Genomic DNA, 17985 nt, shown 5'->3' with positions numbered 1-17985 from the left:
TATGTTTTGCAGCGTTTGAGCAATAAAATAACTTATTTAGAAAATAAATGTATTTTCTGTGTCACCGTATTCTGAGAGCCATAACTTTTTTATTTTTCAGTCAAAAAAGCTGTGTAATGGCTTGTTTTTTGCGGGACAGGTTGTAGTTTGTATCGGTACTATTTTGGCGTACATGCGACTTTTTGATCACTTTTTATTACATATTTTGTGAGGGGTGGTGACCAAAAAATAGTGATTCTGGCATTGTTTTTCGTTGTTTTTTTTTGCGTGGTTCACTGTGCGGGAAAAATAATATTATAGTTTTATAGTTGGGGTCGTTACGAACGCGGTGATACCAAATATGTGTACATTTTTTTTACGTGTTCATTTTTTTTCCTATAATGAAAGACTTATTATAGGAAAAAAAGCAGTTCTTGTTTATATCACTTATAACTTTTATTTTTACACTTTTTTTAAAACATTTTTATTCTTTTTTTTACTTTTTTCACTTGTCCCACTAGGGGACACTTAGACTTGCAGCTCTGATCGCTGCTGGAATACATTACACTACACACGTAGTGTAATGCATTTCAACTGTCATTGTGACAGTCACACTGACAGGAAGCCTACGACGACCACCCTCGGGGTGGTCCTCATAGGCTTCTGTACATGGCAACCCGGAAGCCATTGTCTGGCGTCCGGTTGCCATGGGTACCATCGCCAGCCCCCGTGATTTCACATGGGGGCTGCCGATCGGCGCTAAAGACCTTAATTGTGGCGTTCAAAATCGAGCGCCGCAATTAAGGGGTTAACTGCCGATATCAGCGGCGACAGGCCGCTGATCGGCAACGGGGAGAGCAGGGCTGACACCCTGCACAGTTAACCGCCGCTGCGGTGTAGCGCCGCGCGGCGGTTAACTGTCAAAGCACTGCCGTAACTGTACGTCAAGGTGCGCGAACTTACTGCTCACCATGACGTACAGTTACGTCATGGTGCGTTAAGGGGTTAAAGTATGACATTTAGACTAAGGGTATGTTCACATGCAGTGGTTTCAGACGTAATTCGGGCCTTTTACGCCTCGAATTACACCTGAAAAAATGGCACCATTACGCCTGCAAACATCTGCCTATTGCTTGCAATGGGATTTACAGTGTTCTGTTCCCACGAGGCTTAATTTTACATGTCGCTGTCAAAATACGGTGCGTAAAAAAAAGACGCCTGCGAAAAAGTGCAGGTCACTTCTTGGGACGTTTTTGGAGCCGTTTTCCATTGACTCCATTGAAAAACAGCTCCAATAATGGCTGTAAAATACACAACAAGAAACGCGAGTGGTTACAAAAACGTCTGAAAATCAGGAGCTGTTTTTCGCTTGAAAACCGTTCCATACTTTCAGACGTATTTTGCTAAGTGTGTGAACAGACCCTAATAATAGGTCATGGAGTTGGACACCAAGCTGTTCCCGAATGGTGTCAAATCGTAGTTTTTAAATTTCCACGTGGCTTTCTTGCCATCTCGTAGACACACACAGGCTTTTTTTTCCCATTAGTATCTAATGCATGTAAAACAGCCGGACACGTTACTGAAAGAATATTCACCAATAAATTCCAGTACAAAAATAAAACCACACAGGAGAAGGTAGAGATCACGCAAAAAAAACATAATTCATATCTAGGAACAATGTTTAGTGAATATTCTCGAAGGAATCAAATAAACACATCAGCGGAGATCCCCTTTGGAGATGTAGGAATATATTCTGTTTAATAAGATCCTTTCGGAATAGAAATCTGACAATAGCTTTTACATGTGAATAGGTGCCAATAAAAAGTGTTGTTTTCCTGGAGTGCATTAGTGTTTGATTTCCGGGCACCTTTAACCCCTTCCTGCAGCAGTCATTTTTCAATTTCGTTTTTTCCTCCCCACCTTCCAAAAGCCATAACCTTTTTATACTACAGCCGCAGGAGGGCTTTTTTTTTTTTGCGGGATGAGATCTCGTTTTTCCACGGCACCATTTAATGTACCAGGAACCTGAAAAGAAATTTGTGGGGTGGAATGGGAAAAAGAAAATGATTTCTCAATTGCTTTTGGGTTTTGTTTTTTCTGCGTTCACCATGCGGGAAAAATAAAATTGTAACTTTATTCTGCGGGTCAATACGATTAAGTCGATACCAAATTTATATAGTTTTTTTATGTTTTACTACATTACAAGGAAAAAATTGTTAAAGGGTAACTAAACGTTCGACAAACTTCTGACAAGTTTTGATTGGTGGGGGTCCGAGCACGAAGACCCCACCAATCGCTAAGGCGAAGCGGCTGAAGCCCTGTGTGAGCGCTCAACCGCTTCGTTTTTGTTAGTCTTTTTCCGGAAAGCCGATGTATCGGGGTACGAGCTCATAGACTTTCTATTGAGTCCGTACTCCGATACATTGATTTCCAGAAAAAGCCGAAAGGAAACAAAAAGTGTCTGAGCACTCACACGAGCACTTCAGCTGCTTCGTTCTAGCGATTGGTGGGGGTCTCAGTGCTCGGACCCCCACCGATCCAAACTTCTGACATGTCACTATGACATGTCAGAAGTTTGTCAAACGTTTAGTTACCCTTTAATAATAAAATTTGTTTTGTGTCACCACATTCTGAGAGCCATAACTTTTTGTATTTTTCTGTAGATTGAGTGGTGTTCGGGCTTATTTTGTTTGTGGGGCGACGTTTCGCTTTCATTGATACAAATAAAAGCTGTTGGGGTAAATAAGACTTATTGATCGCTTTATATTCAATTTTTTCTGGGAGATGAGGCAACTAAAAAACAGCAATTTTGGCAGTTTTAATATATATATTATTGCAGGTTAAATAATGTTATATTGTAACAGCTCAGGCTTTGCCGAATGCGGTGATACGAATGCTATGATCATTATTTTTTTAGACTGGTTTTAATGGAAAAAATTTTGTTTTTTTTAAATTTTAATGTTTTTTGTTAAATATATAAAAACATTTTTAATTTACCATCTTTCTGTTTTGTCGCGGTAGCGAACTTCAAACAGGGATTGGTGGATCGCTTGCACGATTTACTACAATACTAATCTATTGCTGTATATGTTTTCACCGGCTCCTATTAGTATTAATAAGAGCTCAAAGATAGCAGACCTTGAGGCCTTCATTAGGCACCCAAGCTGCCATTACAACCACCGGGACCCCGCGATTTCTTCGACACCCGCGTTGGGCATTCGGAGGGGGACATCTCACCCTTTATAATGGCTTAGCGAGATTGTAGTCATCTTCTATCCCGCTTGTTGCAGTGAAGTGTCGGTTGTAACGTACAGCTGACACCAGCTCCATACTTTCCCTCCTCTTCAGCTTGGGGGATCTCAAACTTGTCGAAAAATACATCGATAAGCAGAAGGTCCTAAAGGGTGAGACCGCCGCTCCACTACTACAAAAAAACAATGACAGTATCTTGTAATTCCGTTTCTTATCCACCTTGATCAAACATATAGAACTTGAGGATGTGGTACATTTTGAGTGACTCTTTAACGTGTGTGAAGAACCTTATGCTTTACAAAATTTGACCGGTGGGTGAAACATTTCCCACACACACTACATGAAAATGGTTTCTCCCCTGTATGTATTCTTTGATGTTGAACAAGGACTGATTTCTGGGTAAAACGTTTCCCACATTCTAAACACGAAAAAGGTCTCTCTCCTGTGTGAGTTCTTTGATGTTTAACCAGATCCGATTTCTGGGAAAACCGTTTCCTACAGTCTAAGCATAAAAATGGCTTCTCTCCAGTGTGAAATCTCTGATGTTTAGCTAGATCGGATTTCTGGGAAAAGCATTTGGCACATTCCGGACATGAATATGGTTTCTCCCCTGTGTGAGTTCTCTGATGTACAACAAGATCGGATTTTTTACCGAAACATTTTCCACATTCTTTACATGAAAACGACTTCTCCCCGGAGTGAATTTTTTGATGACTCTCAAGGTAAACTTTAAGTGTAAATGATTTCCCACAATCCGAACAAGAAAATGGCTTCTCGTCTGTATGAACTTTTTGATGTTTAACAAGATATGACTCCTCGGTGAAGGATATTCCACATTCAAAACATGAAAACGGCCGCTCTACTGTGTGAATTCTCTGGTGCTCAACAAGATCCGAGTTCTGGGTAAAGCAATTCCCGCATTCGAGACATGGAAATGGTTTCTCGTCTCTATGAACGCTCTGATGCCTCTCAAGGTCTTGTCTAAGTATAAAACATTGTCCACATTCCGAACATATATATGGCTTCTCCTCCAAGTGGGTTTTTTGATGGTCAAAAAAATGCAATTGATCAGTAAACAACTTGCCGCATTCAGCACACGAATATCTAATTTTGTGTTCTAGGAAAGAAAAAGAAAATATTGTAGACTCAGCATTCAAGAAATACCAGAACGTTTGTGGGAGAGGCTAAACCCCCCCGAAACTAAGGCCTCATGCACACAACCTTGTTACGGCTACATACAACCTCTGCGTAATCTACTGGGTCCTACTAAAGGCCCCTTCCCCTTTATGACAAAAATTTGAAATCATATGAAGTACTAGCCATTGTGATCATCATAGCCTTTGTAGGGCTAGAGGCAGTTGACTCCAACTCAACCATAATTTTTGTGAAAGAGATTACACCGAACAGGGACCAATGGCTCCGACTTCACTACTGGGTATCAGTTTGTAAGGCTGAAAAAAGACATATGTCCATCCAGTTCAGCCTATTATTCTGCAAAGCTGATCCAGAGGAAGGCAAAACCCCTACGAGGAAAAAGCCAATTTTCCTCATGTTAAGAGAAAAATTCCTTTCGACTCCAATATAGCCGATCAGATTCGTTTGATAGGACCGATCCCTCATAAACCAATGCCGATATAGAATTACACCTTTATTCTCATTGAAACATTCCAGGATAGAATCTCTTAGAAAATTCTCTAACATTTTACCCACAATAGAGCCTACAATTTCCGGGCTCACTTTTTGACCACTATCGAATATGTGCCAATTCTTGAAAACAGTCCTTATAGAAACCGCTCTTACCTGTGCCAATATCTGTAGAAATGTCTTCCGCTTTACACTGCTGGTCGCCCATAACGTACATTCCTTCTTCCTCCAGATCTTCAACTTTAATAATAAAAAAGTCATGATCCTGCCCGAAAAATAATAAAAAGTTAAAAATTCAGGAAGCCTAAGCAATTGTAAAAAACATACTATTTAATAATTCTCACAAAACTAATCAAAATCTCAGCTTAAAGAATAGAGATCCTTGAAAGAAGTATGGAAGAAACAGAGAGAAAATCCAGGTTGGTATCTGGCAAGACCTCAACTCCATTTACCTGATCATCCACTGGGATATCGTGATGTTCCTCGGGACAATCCTCGGAATAAGTAGGACTGGGACATCTCTCTGGTGTATTTCTCTCACTCGTGTCATCTGTAGGAAGAACACATGGTGACTAAATAGGTTTATATGTGATGATCGGTGTGTTCTAGGTGATGCTCTCTGCTGTAAAATTATGGAAAGTCTCCTCCTACCTGTTAAATCAAGGGGCTGACGAGTCTCCATCATGACGTTCCTGTACAGATCCTTGTGTCCTTCTATATACTCCCGATCCTCCATGGAGAAATAGACGGCGACATCCTGACATCTTATAGGAACCTGACACACAATGAGACAGTCATCATCCCGATACCTTCATAGCGTTACTATATAATATCCCAGCATTCCCGGTAGTCCTCACCTCTCCGGTCAGCAGATGAATGATCTTGTTGACAAGGTCGATGATCTTCTGATTATTGTCGGCCTCATTTACCAGTGAGTGTGGGGGAAGCTCCATAACGGGGCTCTGGCTCCTGCCCCATCCTCCTGAAATACTGGAATAGCCGCTGGGGGTCGGACACTCACCAGATGTCTTCTTCGTTACGGTGTAATCCTGTGTATGAAGAGACACTGATATCACTAGATACTTTCTGAAAATCTCCCACCTCTTCAGTCATGGCATAATTCCCAGAATCCCTCACCTCTCCGGTCAGCAGGTAGATGATCTTCAGGGTGATATTCAGTATCCTCTTGGTCATTTCATCCCCGTCCTTCCTTGATGGGTCAGACTTTTGGATAGTTTTTTGAAGATAATTCAATGGAGATGATGAACTGCAGGAATCTGAATGGTTGAAAAAAAAGAAATAATAATTCAGATGCTAAAACTTATATGCGGACATCGTGTTTTGTGAAAGCCTTTCACTAATTGAGAATTTTATGAACTCTGTTTTGTAGACACTGGAATACGAGCCTGGTAGCATTTGCACAACCATATATGTGCAGAAACCGCTCTATTGCAAACACCTCTGGAACAATTGTAGGCCATATAACTGGATAAACGCAAAATAGGGCATTACACCGAATCAAAAAAGTTTTAGTAAGAAGGGATCATAACTGGTGGATGTCCAGAACGAGCGGGCTGGAAAGGAAACATTGTAAATGAGGGGAAGATCAAGACAAAAAGAAGAAGCAAATACATGTAGATTTAGGTCTCCTTCAGAGCTGGAAAAAAAAATACTTTATCAAACTTAGAATATCCGAAGGAAATTCAAAGCCCTGTCCACTGGAGGAGGCACAGAGTTGAAAGTTAAAAGGGATTTCCGCACTCATAACGTGATGGTATGTGGCTTTGACGGTCTATACCTTACTGATCGACGCTACCAGCTACCCACTGTGCGGGAAAATGCAGGACGGCCCCATTCAAGTGAATGGGACAGTGGTCCGATACCTTGCACGGAGCGCTACAAATGTAACGGCGCGAGCAAGTACAAACGAGGAGAACCGTGGAAACAATGAAGAGGCTGCAGTGTTCGTATGAGCGCCGCTGCCCCTTCAAACAGCTGATTGGCAGGGGTGATAAGAGTCGGACCCCCACTGATCTTGTAGTGATGGCCTGTCCTAAAGATAGGTCATTGATTTTAAAACCCTGGATAACCCCTTTAATCTCTTAGATCCAGAATGTATCAAATCTAATAATCAAAGACATTACCAAAGTCATAGACATCAGAGGGAGAATGGACACCCCGGACCAAAGAAAGATCTGGGACCCCCACCCATCACGAGAATGGGTTTACCTTGCAGTTCCTGGGAGCCCCATAGGGATGCACATGCTCGACCACCTATGGGGTTCCCAGGAACGGCAAGGGAAGCCCCATTCTCGTGAACGGTGGGGGTCCCAGCGGTCAGACCCCCACCGATCAGATATTTATCACCTATCCTGTGTATAGGTAATAAATGTTGATTATGGGAAAACCCCTTCAAGCTTCCTGCTGAGCAGATACTTCACCCTTGTTAGCATGCACTGTCAGACAGAAGTGTCGAAGAAGAGATTATTTAGTGACAGACCGAGGGCAAACCAGGATTCTTTTGCTACTCACCTAAGTAGATAGTGACAGGAATATTCTCATCCTTACACTGCTGATCTCCCAACATACATATCATTTCTTCATCCTCCATGTTTTCAACTTGTACTACAATCAAGTCTTCACCCTGAGTCACATATACAACAAATAATGAACAACCCTTCTAAAGATCATATAGTAGATCTCCAAGCTGGTACTTGGCGGGAGCTCCATTTACCTGATGATCCATTGTGACATTTTGATTTTCCTCTGAACAATCCTGAGGTCTGGAAAATCCTTCTGGTCTATTTCTCTTAATGGATTGATCTGTATGGAAATCAGAGTGATTTAAAGGGGTTGTATGGGAACGGGATGGTTTTTCATACTGATGACCTATCCATAGGATAGGTCATCAGTGTATGATCGGTGGGGGTCCGACACCGGACCCCGCACGATCAGCTGTTCCGGCTGCCGGAAGCTTTGCATCGGTTGGTTCTGGAAGCAATACTGCATCTCTGCTCCGATTTGACTTACCCGGAGATTCGAGGGGCCGGTGGTCCTCCATCATGACGTCCTTGTACAGATCCCTCTTACCCGGTGATGTGAGGGGCCGGTGGTCCTCCATCATGACGTCCTTGTACAGATCCCTCTTACCCGGTGATGTGAGGGGCCGGTGGTCCTCCATCATGATGTCCTTGTACTGATCCTTGTGTCCTTCTATATACTCCCACTCCTCCATGGAGAAATAGACGGTGACATCCTGACACCTTATAGGAACCTGACACACAATGAGACAGTCATCATCCCGACACCTTCATAGCGTCACTATATAATGTCCCAGCATTCCCGGTAGTCCTCACCTCTCCAGTCAGCAGATGAAGGATCTTGTTGGTGAGTTCCAGGATCTCCTGCTCATTGTTTCTCTCATGTGTCAGTGAGTGAGGTGGAGGCTCCATAATGAGGCTCAGGACACTGCTATTTCGACGAGAGCGACTTCTGGGTGTTAAATACTCACCACATGACTTATTCCTAATTGTATAATCCTATATATGGAGAGAGACGCTGTTAAATATCACTATATACCGTCACTTTCCCCTCTAGTCGTAGCCTTGTCTTATGAACAGAGATGAGAGACGTCATGTTACATAATTCCCAGAATTCCTCACCTGCCCGCTAAGCAGGAAGATGACTTCCAGGGTGAGGTTTAACATCTTCGTATTGTGAAGTAGTTTATACGGAGGGGTCACCTGGGAAGATCCTGTACTGCAGGGACATGGATGGGATAAAGGAGTCATTTTCTATTTATGTATGGTTTCATAGTGATTTACGTCCCGATTTGCATCCACTGATACATACACACTCATATATTTGTATTCAAGTGTTCTTTTTCTGGCAGGTAAATAAGTCAGGATGTAGAAGATGGCGGCCTGATCTCTTGAAGGTGCGTGGACACATTCCAGCAAGCAATTTAAAGGGGTTGTCCACTACCGGACAACTGATGACTTATCCACCGGTTAATCAGTATATGATCGGTGCGGGTCCGACACCCGGACCCCACGCTGATCAGCTACTCTGGCTGCCTGCGGAGCACCGGACGTCCATGCCGGGAGCAGATGGCTCCTCCGGTCACAGAATAGCGGCACAGCTCGCGTACCGCTCCTAATCAAGTGAATTGGAACAGAGCTGCAGTACGGACGCTATGTAATGTACGGAGCAAACTGCTTCCGGCTCTGTACATTGCAATAACTTCCGATGCCCACAGGCAGCTGGAGCAGCAGATCGGTGCGGGTCAGACACCTGGGGGCACCGATCAGCTGCTCCGGTAGATAGGTCATCAGTTGTCTGGTAGTGGGAACCCCTTTGAGAGAGTGCTCTTAGAGTTGAGGTCAACGAGGCAGATGTATACCCATGCTAACAGATGATAAAATAACGTGCGGCATTGACCTGGTAATGTCGGGCCTTAAAAAAGACCTTGCAGGAGAGTATGCTAAAGATCAACTCAAATGTGTAGAACATGATTATACAACTATTTAGAAACGTTAAAGAGGACCTGTCACTAGATCATATAAGTTGAACTGGTTTACTGACCTGAATTGCGCTGTCTCCCTGATTCCAGCGCTGTTTTTCTTTTTTTTCTGGACTCCCCCATTACAGAGATATGGCCACTGTTGTGTTGGCTCACTAGATGATAATTTGCTGTAGTTAGCCAAGGGGGTGGAGCTAGCTTCCCTGCCTCTGATGCTGAACAATCAGCGCGAGGCAGCTTAAGGGTAGTTCACACCTTGTTGGCTAACTACAGCAAATTAGCATATAGGGAGTCAACACAACAGTGGCCATATCTCTGGAACGGGAGGGTCCAGGAAAAAAGAGAAAAACAGCGCTGGAATCAGGGAGACAGCGCTATTCAGATCAGCAAACCAGTCATATGACCTAGTGACAGGTCCTCTTTTACTGAGAATTTTTTTTACCTACCTAGGAATTCGGTACCCAGCATTTGGTTCTAATGGCCATATCCCACCTCTCGGCTGTTGGGTTAGGAGGTGCAGGTTGTTCTCATCGGTCATATTTGTAACTACGGGCTGACTGTCCCACAGATGTGATGAGTGGTTATTGGTGCCTAATGACTTAACCGGCAGTGTCGACCCTCTTTGATATTCTCCGAAATCCGTTTCTGGATTATTCTTTCCCACTGTGATAGTTCTATAAAGACCGGAATGGTCCAAGTCTGTTGGGTCAAGACTACCGTCTAAATTTAACATTTCACTATCGTCTTCCTCTTCCTTTACGTCATCCTCCTCCACATCATCGCCCTCTTCTTCCACTTCTTCCTCCTCCACGTCATCCTCCTCCATTGGTACATAGACAGGATCCGCAGGAGGACTTGAGCATTTTTTGGTGTAATTTCCAGAATCTGAAAAACATTGCAAAGGTGGTAGTGGAACCAAACTACACTGGACGCCAAAGCTGCGCTGGGACGAGCGCCGACACACTTGGATTCTCTTGCTGCTTTTGCGGATGAGGTGGTAAGTTTGGATATTTTTATGTCTTTGACCTGGGAAATATTCAGTGTTGGTTCCCACGTTCTGTGTGGTAGACGTTCCTTCTCGAGGGACAGACGAGTAAGAATGTTCAGACAAAAAGTTGTTAACGCCGGTGGAGAAAAACGGGCTTTCGGGCATTAACATTAACCTCTGAGCCAACGTGAAGTCCTCCTCATTAAAGACATCTGCACCCAAGTGGGCAAAAGGGTTTTTCTTTTTTTTTCTTCTCCGTACACGTGAAGTAGGTAATGTTTTTGGAAAAATGGAGGGAAAGGAAGTTTTTTTAAGAAGTCTTGAACTTCCTCGTACTTCATAATCTTCTGGCCGGAAGTGTTTTGAGCAAATTCTATAGGATCCTTTTTTGGAATTGGATATTTTCTCGGCTAGTTGGTCTATGTCACCCAGTTCCTGGTTTAAGTGGAGGAGCCAGTTCTTGATGAGCTCAAATTCATGAGGAAAAGAATGGAGTATGACATCATCATCTTTCTTCCAGTGATACCAACATCCGTGGACGAAGCACGCCGGCATGCTAATAACTGTCAGAAAGAGAAGACGACATTTATATACCACTATATGAGATCATCCAAGAGGACGGGTCACCTCTCCTACTTGCAATTCCTATGAAATAACAATTATGGAGCATCTTTTCTTAAGCAGCTGCATTCTATCTTTCCTCTGTTATTCCTCCTGGAAATGTATGAATAGGTTACCATCAGTTACCTTGTCAATGGGGCATGTCCTCTCACACTGTGTCTGATTGGATAGGGACACAGCCTATTGACATGAGGAATGATAACACCTGACCCAGATGTGAATTTATTAATAATACATTTCCAAGAGGAATAACAGAGGACCATCATAACACAGAGACTAAAGATGCTTGAGCAATGTTATTTAATGGGAAATACAAATCTTTACAAAAATACAGGTCAGGAGTATTCCTTCAAGAAAACCTGTCACCCTCCTGACGTCTGTTTTAGTGAATAATCGTATTGACCATGAAATAACAATTATGGAGCATTTTAGAACTCTAAGGTTATGTTCACACGCACTATTTACGGACGTAATTCAGGCGTTTTATGCCTGGAATTACGCCCGAAAATACTGCTTGAAAGCGCCAGCAAACATCTGCCCATTCATTTGAATGGGCTTTACGATGTTCTGTGCCGACGGTCATTTTTTTTACGCACCGCTGACAAAAGACGGCGCGTAAAAAAAGACACCTGCGTCAAAGAAGTGCCTGTCACTTCTTGGGACGTAATTGGAGCCATTTTCCTTTGACTCCATAGAAAAACAGCTCCAATTACATCCGTAATGGACGCTGCGAAAAACGCCTCAACATGCCATGACGGCTGAAATTACGGAGCTGTTTTCGCATGAAAACAGCTCTGTAATTTCAGGCGTATTGGACGTGTACGTGTGAACATACCCCAAGTTATGCCACTCCTCTGTTATTCCTCCTAGAAATGTATGAATAAATTGACAACTGGGTGTTACCATTCCCCTTGTCAAAGGGGCATGTCCCTCAACTGGTAACACCCAGTTGTCAATTTATTCATACATTTCTAGGAGGAATAACAGGAATGGCACAACTGAGGGTATGTTCACACGGCATATTTTTGAGAGAAAAGAAGAAGTGCATGTCAGTTCTTGAGCAGTTTTTCAAAACCCCGCGATAAACGCAAGTTGCTAAAAAAAAACGGTTGAAAATCAGGAGCGGTTTTCCCTTGAAAACAGCTCCATATTTTCAGACTTTTTTTTAAGTGTGTGAACATAGCCTTAGAGTTCTAAGAAAAGATCCACAGGATAGGTAATCATTTTCTGATCGTTAGGGGCCCCAATGCTAGGACCGGGGTCCCGAACCCCTGGATCGCAGTGAGTAGGACATTGAATGGAGTGGTTGTAGAGCATGCACGCTACCGCTCCATTTAAAGTCCATGGGAAAGATGAAAACATCACTCGGCAGATTCCCTCATTCTCATAGAGATTAAACACCTCACTGCGGCGGGTGTAGTGAGGAGGATCTGGGGGTTCGGTACTCATGATCGGTGGGGGGTCCCAGTAGTCAGAAAATTATCACCTATCCACACCTATAACAGCGATCTCGCTGTTCCTGGCCGTTTAACCCCTCAAATGCTGCGGTCAATCGCGACTGCAGCATGAGTCGTTGAAAAGAGGGGGCGGCTTTCTCCGACATCTCATCGGCGCCCCCACAACGCGATCGGGGATGCCAATGGTAGCCATAGCAGCCCAGGGTCCTAATGAAGGCCCCCAGGGCTACCTTCTCTCTGCCTCTGTTAAGCCCTGTCTCTGGCACGGTTTAACAGGGGCCGGTAAAAATGACAATACACTGCAATACATTAGTATAGACCAGGGGTCTCAAACTCGGCCGGGTAAGTGGGCTGCATATAAAAAAAATGGGAAGTTGACGGGCCGCATTACTTTCAAATTTGATACAATACAAAATTATTGTTAATCAATTAGTTATTTGAACTACTATAACACTATATTACTATAATAATAATAATACTACATTACTATAATAATACTACATTACTATAATAATAATACTACATTACTATAATACTACATTACTATAATACTAATACTACATTACTATAATAATACCGCTAGGTTTAAAATTTGAGATATTTCTCCACGTGCTTATTTCAACAATCCAGTTTTCCAGTTTAAGTTTCGCTAAATGCAGTCCGGCGGTTCAGTTAGCAGTGTGTGGCAGACACACATGTCAAGATTGGGCAGCCCCTTTTTAGATAGTGCCGCAGTGCACTCGGTGGATGCTGCCGCAGTGCCCTCTGTGGATGCTCCCTGTACTAGCGCTCTGCCCGGGACTCCGGCTCTGGGGAAGCCCCAGACATCGCTGTTCATATGTGGACAGCGATGTCAGGGAATTCCAGAGTCTCGGAGCAGAGCCGATACTAGTGCCTCTGTGTCCCGCGGGCCGCAGATGACAGCCCCAGGGGCCGCATGCGGCCCGCGGGCCGCGTGCTTGAGACCCCTGGTATAGACGATCGCTGGTTCAAGCCCCCTAGGGGGGCCTAATAAAATGTGTAAAAAAAAAAAAAAAAACTGTAATAAATTTATTAGTAGTGAAAAAAAAATTAAAAGTAAAAAACAAACAAATGTAAAAAATTTAAAAATTATACCAAATTGGTATCGCTGCGTCCGTAAAAGTCCGAACTATTATAATATATTATTATTTATCTCGCACGGTGAACGCTGTAAAGAACAAAAAAAACGCCAACATTTATATTTTTGGTCACCTTAGATCTCAAATAAAATTTAATAAAAAGTGATCAAAAAGTTGTACGTACCAATAAAAACTACAGCTCGTCCCGCAAAAAATAAGCTGTCGCGCCGCTCAATCCATTGAAAAATATAAAAGTTATGGCTCTCAGAATGTGGCGACGCAAAATTATTATTTTTTTTAAACAAAAAGTTTTTTGTTTTTTATAAGTAGTAAAATATAACTATATAAATTTGGTATCAACGTAATCATATTCAGCCGCACGATGAAAGCCATAAAAATGAAAAACAAAAAAGAATGGGGGAATCGAAGTTTTTCCAATTTCAGCCCACAAAGATTTTATTTTCAGTTTCCCAGTACATTATATGGTACTTAAAGAGCCAAAAGAAACTACAACTCCCCCCACAAACAATAAGCCGTCACACCGCTCCATGGACGGAAAAACACAAAAAAGTTATGGCTCTTGAAAGGCGAGGAGTGAAAAACCAAAGCGAAAAATCAAAAAATGGCTCAGTCCTTGCAATACCCTACTTAATGTCTATACAGTACAAAGAGGCTCCAGGGAGCAGAATTACATTTTCATGACTAAAGGCCTCATGCACACGACCGTAAAAACACCCGTAATTACGGGCCCATAGACTTCTATTGGCCACGGGTACCTTCCCGTTTTCTTACGGGAAGCTGCCCGTACCGTTGAAAAAGATAGAACATGTCCTATTTCAGGCCGTAATTATGGCACGGGCAGCCCATAGAAGTCTATGGGGCTCCTGTAATTACGGGTGACTACGTGTGTGCACCCGTAATTACAGGAGCGTTGCTAGGCGACGTCAGGGGATAGTCACTGTCCAGGGTGCTGAAAGAGTTAAACGATCGGCAGTAACTGTTTCAGCACCCGGGACATTGACTTCTGATCACAATATAGATGAAGCTGTAAAAAAAAAAAAAAAAAAAAAAAAAAGACGTTCATACTTACCCAGAACTCCCTGCTTCTTCCTCCAGTCCGGCCTCCTGGGATGACGTTACAGTCCATGTGACCACTGTAACCAATCACAGGCTGCAGAGGTCACATGGACTGCCGCGCGTCATCCAGGGAGGTCGGACTGGATATCAAGAGAGGGACGCGTCACCAAGACAACGGCCGGTAAGTAAGAATTTATTTTACTTTTACTACGGAAAAGGGCTGCCCCTTCTCTCTATCCTGCACTGATAGAGAGAAGGGGCTGCCGATTACTGCAGTGCAATTTTGCAGCCAAAAACGTGCCCGTAAATACGGGTGGAATACGGGTGACCAAGAACCCGTATTTACGCCAGTATTTACGGGTGGACAAAAATACGGTCGTGTGCATGAGGCCTTAATGTCGACTGAAGGCCGTGTTCACAAAAGACGGATAGGCTGCGTAAAAGTACACAGCGCATTCGCAGGCAATTCCTGGCTGAAAAACTGCACCAAATTGTGGTGCAGTTTTTCGGAAGTAATGTGCGTTGCGGATAACAAGCCTATACTTACCTGTTGTCACGGTGACGCGGCCCGCTGACCTCCTGCAGCCCCGCCTCCTGGGATGATGTTTCATCCCATGTGACCACTGCAGACTGTGATTGGCTGCAACAGTCACATGGGATGAAACGTCATCCCTGGAGGCCGAGCGGGACGCAGGAGAAGAAAGACCTGGGTAAGTATGCTATTTTTTTTTCAGAGTTACGATCCTTGTATCCGGTTTATACTGGTCAAATAGCGTCATACGGTATTGCCGAAGTAATAAGGTCACATGACAACTGTTAAGGGCCTAAATAAAACCGCGATAAGGTGCCCAAACAACGGCGCTAAAATGTGAACAAATAAACGGTCCAGAAACAAATAGACAGAGCCATAAAAATAATAGTCTATAATGTACCGTTTATCATATACGCATCATGTATACGGGTTAATATATAACCTAAGATCTGGCGATTACATAGTCGGAAAATACCGTAACGCACGTCTGTAAGTGAACCGCAACTGCAGTGTATGACCCGGCCAACCCGTGTGACAACTCTATGCTCATCGCCCAGCGGTTACACAACAGTCTGGTTTGCGGACTACACCACTGTAGGGCAAGGGGTTAACTTCCCAGCACCCCTACAGCCAGAGGACCTGGGTTTACGAGTGACCATATAAAAAAATAATGCATAAACATCTGGCAGCATCACAATCGTGTCAAATCTCAGAGCTCCACCCTCATATACAGGTATATAATATATAGCACTGGCCTCATTCTCATATATATATATACACACGTATTACGTGATGATACAAGTCATACCTCCGTGACCACTAACTTACCTACACCTGCCGTATCCTGCACGCTTGAGGACCTGCGATGACGTCACGGTCAGGTGGCCTGTGGGCGGAGCCAACCGCAGCGCTGCCGTAGCACTTGATGGTCATGTGACCTCACCGGAGCGCTAGCTATCCAAGCGCGCATGCGCAATGGCCGATTAACAAGTGTTCTGACCGGCGCTCGTCTTATTAGTCTGGGCATTGGGCAGAGACGTGCCCTCAATTGATAGCGGTTTATTTTAGGGTCTACGAGCACGGTGCGGTTTACTGCAACGGTTTTGCAGCAATGTCGCAAAAAGCGCTGCTTTTTGCTAGGCTTTTGCGGTAATTTTACAGCTGTGTGAATAGAACCTTATATTTAGATTTAAGGGTCGTTTGGTTAATTGCATTAATATTTTGCCGCAATTTTCGTGTGTCAGTAGCTCCACCTACAGGTCTCCCTGTGTAAAGATCAGTACAGTTACGGCATGTTCGCACCGCGCTGAAAAAATAAGACGTGAAAACGTGTCAAACACGCTAGAGTATTAGTAAACCGGTTTTTCAAATTCAGGCGGTTTCGGTGTATTTTTTTTCGCATCTGTGTGCGCTTTCTGCGCGTTTTTTGGCTCGTAATTAGGACTCCTATTGACTATGGGAACAGTTGGTGCGTTTTACGCGCCAATTAATGGACCAGAGGCTTTTTTTTTTTACGCATTGTTAAATACGTTCACGTAAAAAACACGTTCTACGCTGCACTTTCCCTCTGATTTGAATGGGAAGGTCAGGCCGGGTTCCCACGTAGCGTAAAAGCTGCGGAATTGTGTGTGGAAATTCCGCAGCATTTACAGCAGCCGCAAAGTGGATGAAATTTAGAAAATCTCCTGCCCACGCTGCGGGAAAAAAACGCACAAAAGTCGTGCGGAAAGTGTTCTGCGACGCGTTTTTCAATTTCGCAGCATGACCGGCGCGGATTTCTGTGACAGATTTACCAGCGTTTTTCTAGAGATTCTGCAACAGGAAATCCGCAGCGAATCCTGTGTGTGGGAACAAAGCCTTAGACTACAAACGCACGTTGCGTAATTTGATGCGGAAAATCCGCACTGAACCCGCAGGTAATTCCGCAGCCAAAACCGCACTTGATGGTGCGTTTTTAGGTGCGGTATTTACATTTTGATGTGGAAATAGCACCTATTTTCACATCAAAATGTAGATACCGCACCTAAAAACGTTTTTTTGCTGCGTATTTCTTTAAAACTCGGCAGATGCAATTCGCAAAATGAAAGTGAAAAATTGCAAAAATTAGCATTTTTCTCAATGTAAATGTATCTGCTTGTAAGACAGGCAGTTATACCACACAAAATTGTTGCTAATTAACATCCCCCATATGTCTACTTTAGATTGGCATCGTTTTTTGATCATTCTTTTATTTTTCTATGACCTCACAAGGCTTAGAACTTTAGCAGCAATTTCTCACATTTTCAAGAAAATTTCAAAAGGCTATTTTTACAGGGGCCAGTTCAGTTGTGAAGTGGCTTTGAGGGCCTTATATATTAGAAACCCCAAAAAAGTCACCCCATTTTATAAACTTCACCCCTCAAAGTATTCAAAACAGCATTTAGAAAATGTCTTAACCCTTTACACATTTCACAGGAATTAAAGCAAAGTAGAGGTGAAATTTACAAATTTCATATTTTTTTGCAGAAAGAAATTTTTAATACAATTTTTTTTTATAACACAGAAGGTTTTACCAGAGAAATGCAACTCAATATTTGTTGCCCAGTTTCTGCAGTTTTAGGAAATATCCCACATGTGGCCGTAGCGTGCTACTGGAATGAAGCACTGGCCTCAGAAGCAAAGGAGCACCTAGTGGATTTTGGGGCCTTATTTTTGTTAGAATAAATTTTAGGCATCATGTCAGGTTTGAAGGGCTCTTGCGGTGCCAAAACAGTGAAAATCCCCCAAAAGTGACCCCATCTGGGAAACTAGACACCTCAAGGAAATTATCTAGA

The 17985-nt window shown here is 43.2% G+C and overlaps 1 protein-coding gene across 1 annotated transcript; it reads right to left on the bottom strand.

The window, feature by feature from the left end:
• Positions 1-1559: 1559 nt before the first annotated feature.
• On the bottom strand, positions 1560-16070 carry LOC142663681 (uncharacterized). The gene is made up of 13 exons (XM_075842436.1): positions 16001-16070; positions 9844-10948; positions 8538-8634; positions 8232-8414; positions 7906-8149; positions 7610-7698; positions 7408-7519; positions 6013-6152; positions 5733-5924; positions 5527-5650; positions 5328-5425; positions 5032-5140; positions 1560-4348 (listed from the first exon to the last, which is right to left on the bottom strand). The coding sequence occupies exons 2-13, from the start codon at positions 10938-10940 to the stop codon at positions 3501-3503; spliced, it is 3333 nt and encodes a 1110-aa protein (XP_075698551.1). The 5' UTR covers positions 10941-10948; positions 16001-16070; the 3' UTR covers positions 1560-3500.
• Positions 16071-17985: the final 1915 nt, after the last annotated feature.

Source organism: Rhinoderma darwinii, chromosome 11 (assembly GCF_050947455.1).
Source record: "Rhinoderma darwinii isolate aRhiDar2 chromosome 11, aRhiDar2.hap1, whole genome shotgun sequence".
In the NCBI taxonomy this organism is placed as follows: domain Eukaryota; kingdom Metazoa; phylum Chordata; class Amphibia; order Anura; family Rhinodermatidae; genus Rhinoderma; species Rhinoderma darwinii.
The sequence above is the reverse complement of the archived record's forward strand: the minus strand, read 5'-3'. Positions and strand labels throughout refer to the sequence as shown.

Excerpts from the sequence above, each read along its gene's own strand:
- LOC142663681 (XM_075842436.1), bottom strand. The coding sequence starts at position 10,940 with ATGCCGGCGTGCTTCGTCCACGGATGTTGGTATCACTGGAAGAAAGAT. Across the intron at positions 6,153-7,407 it reads TCCTGTCACTATCTACTTAG|ATTCCTGCAGTTCATCATCT; the intron begins GTGAGTAGCAAA and ends TCAACCATTCAG. Across the intron at positions 5,925-6,012 it reads TCTACCTGCTGACCGGAGAG|GATTACACCGTAACGAAGAA; the intron begins GTGAGGGATTCT and ends CTTCATACACAG.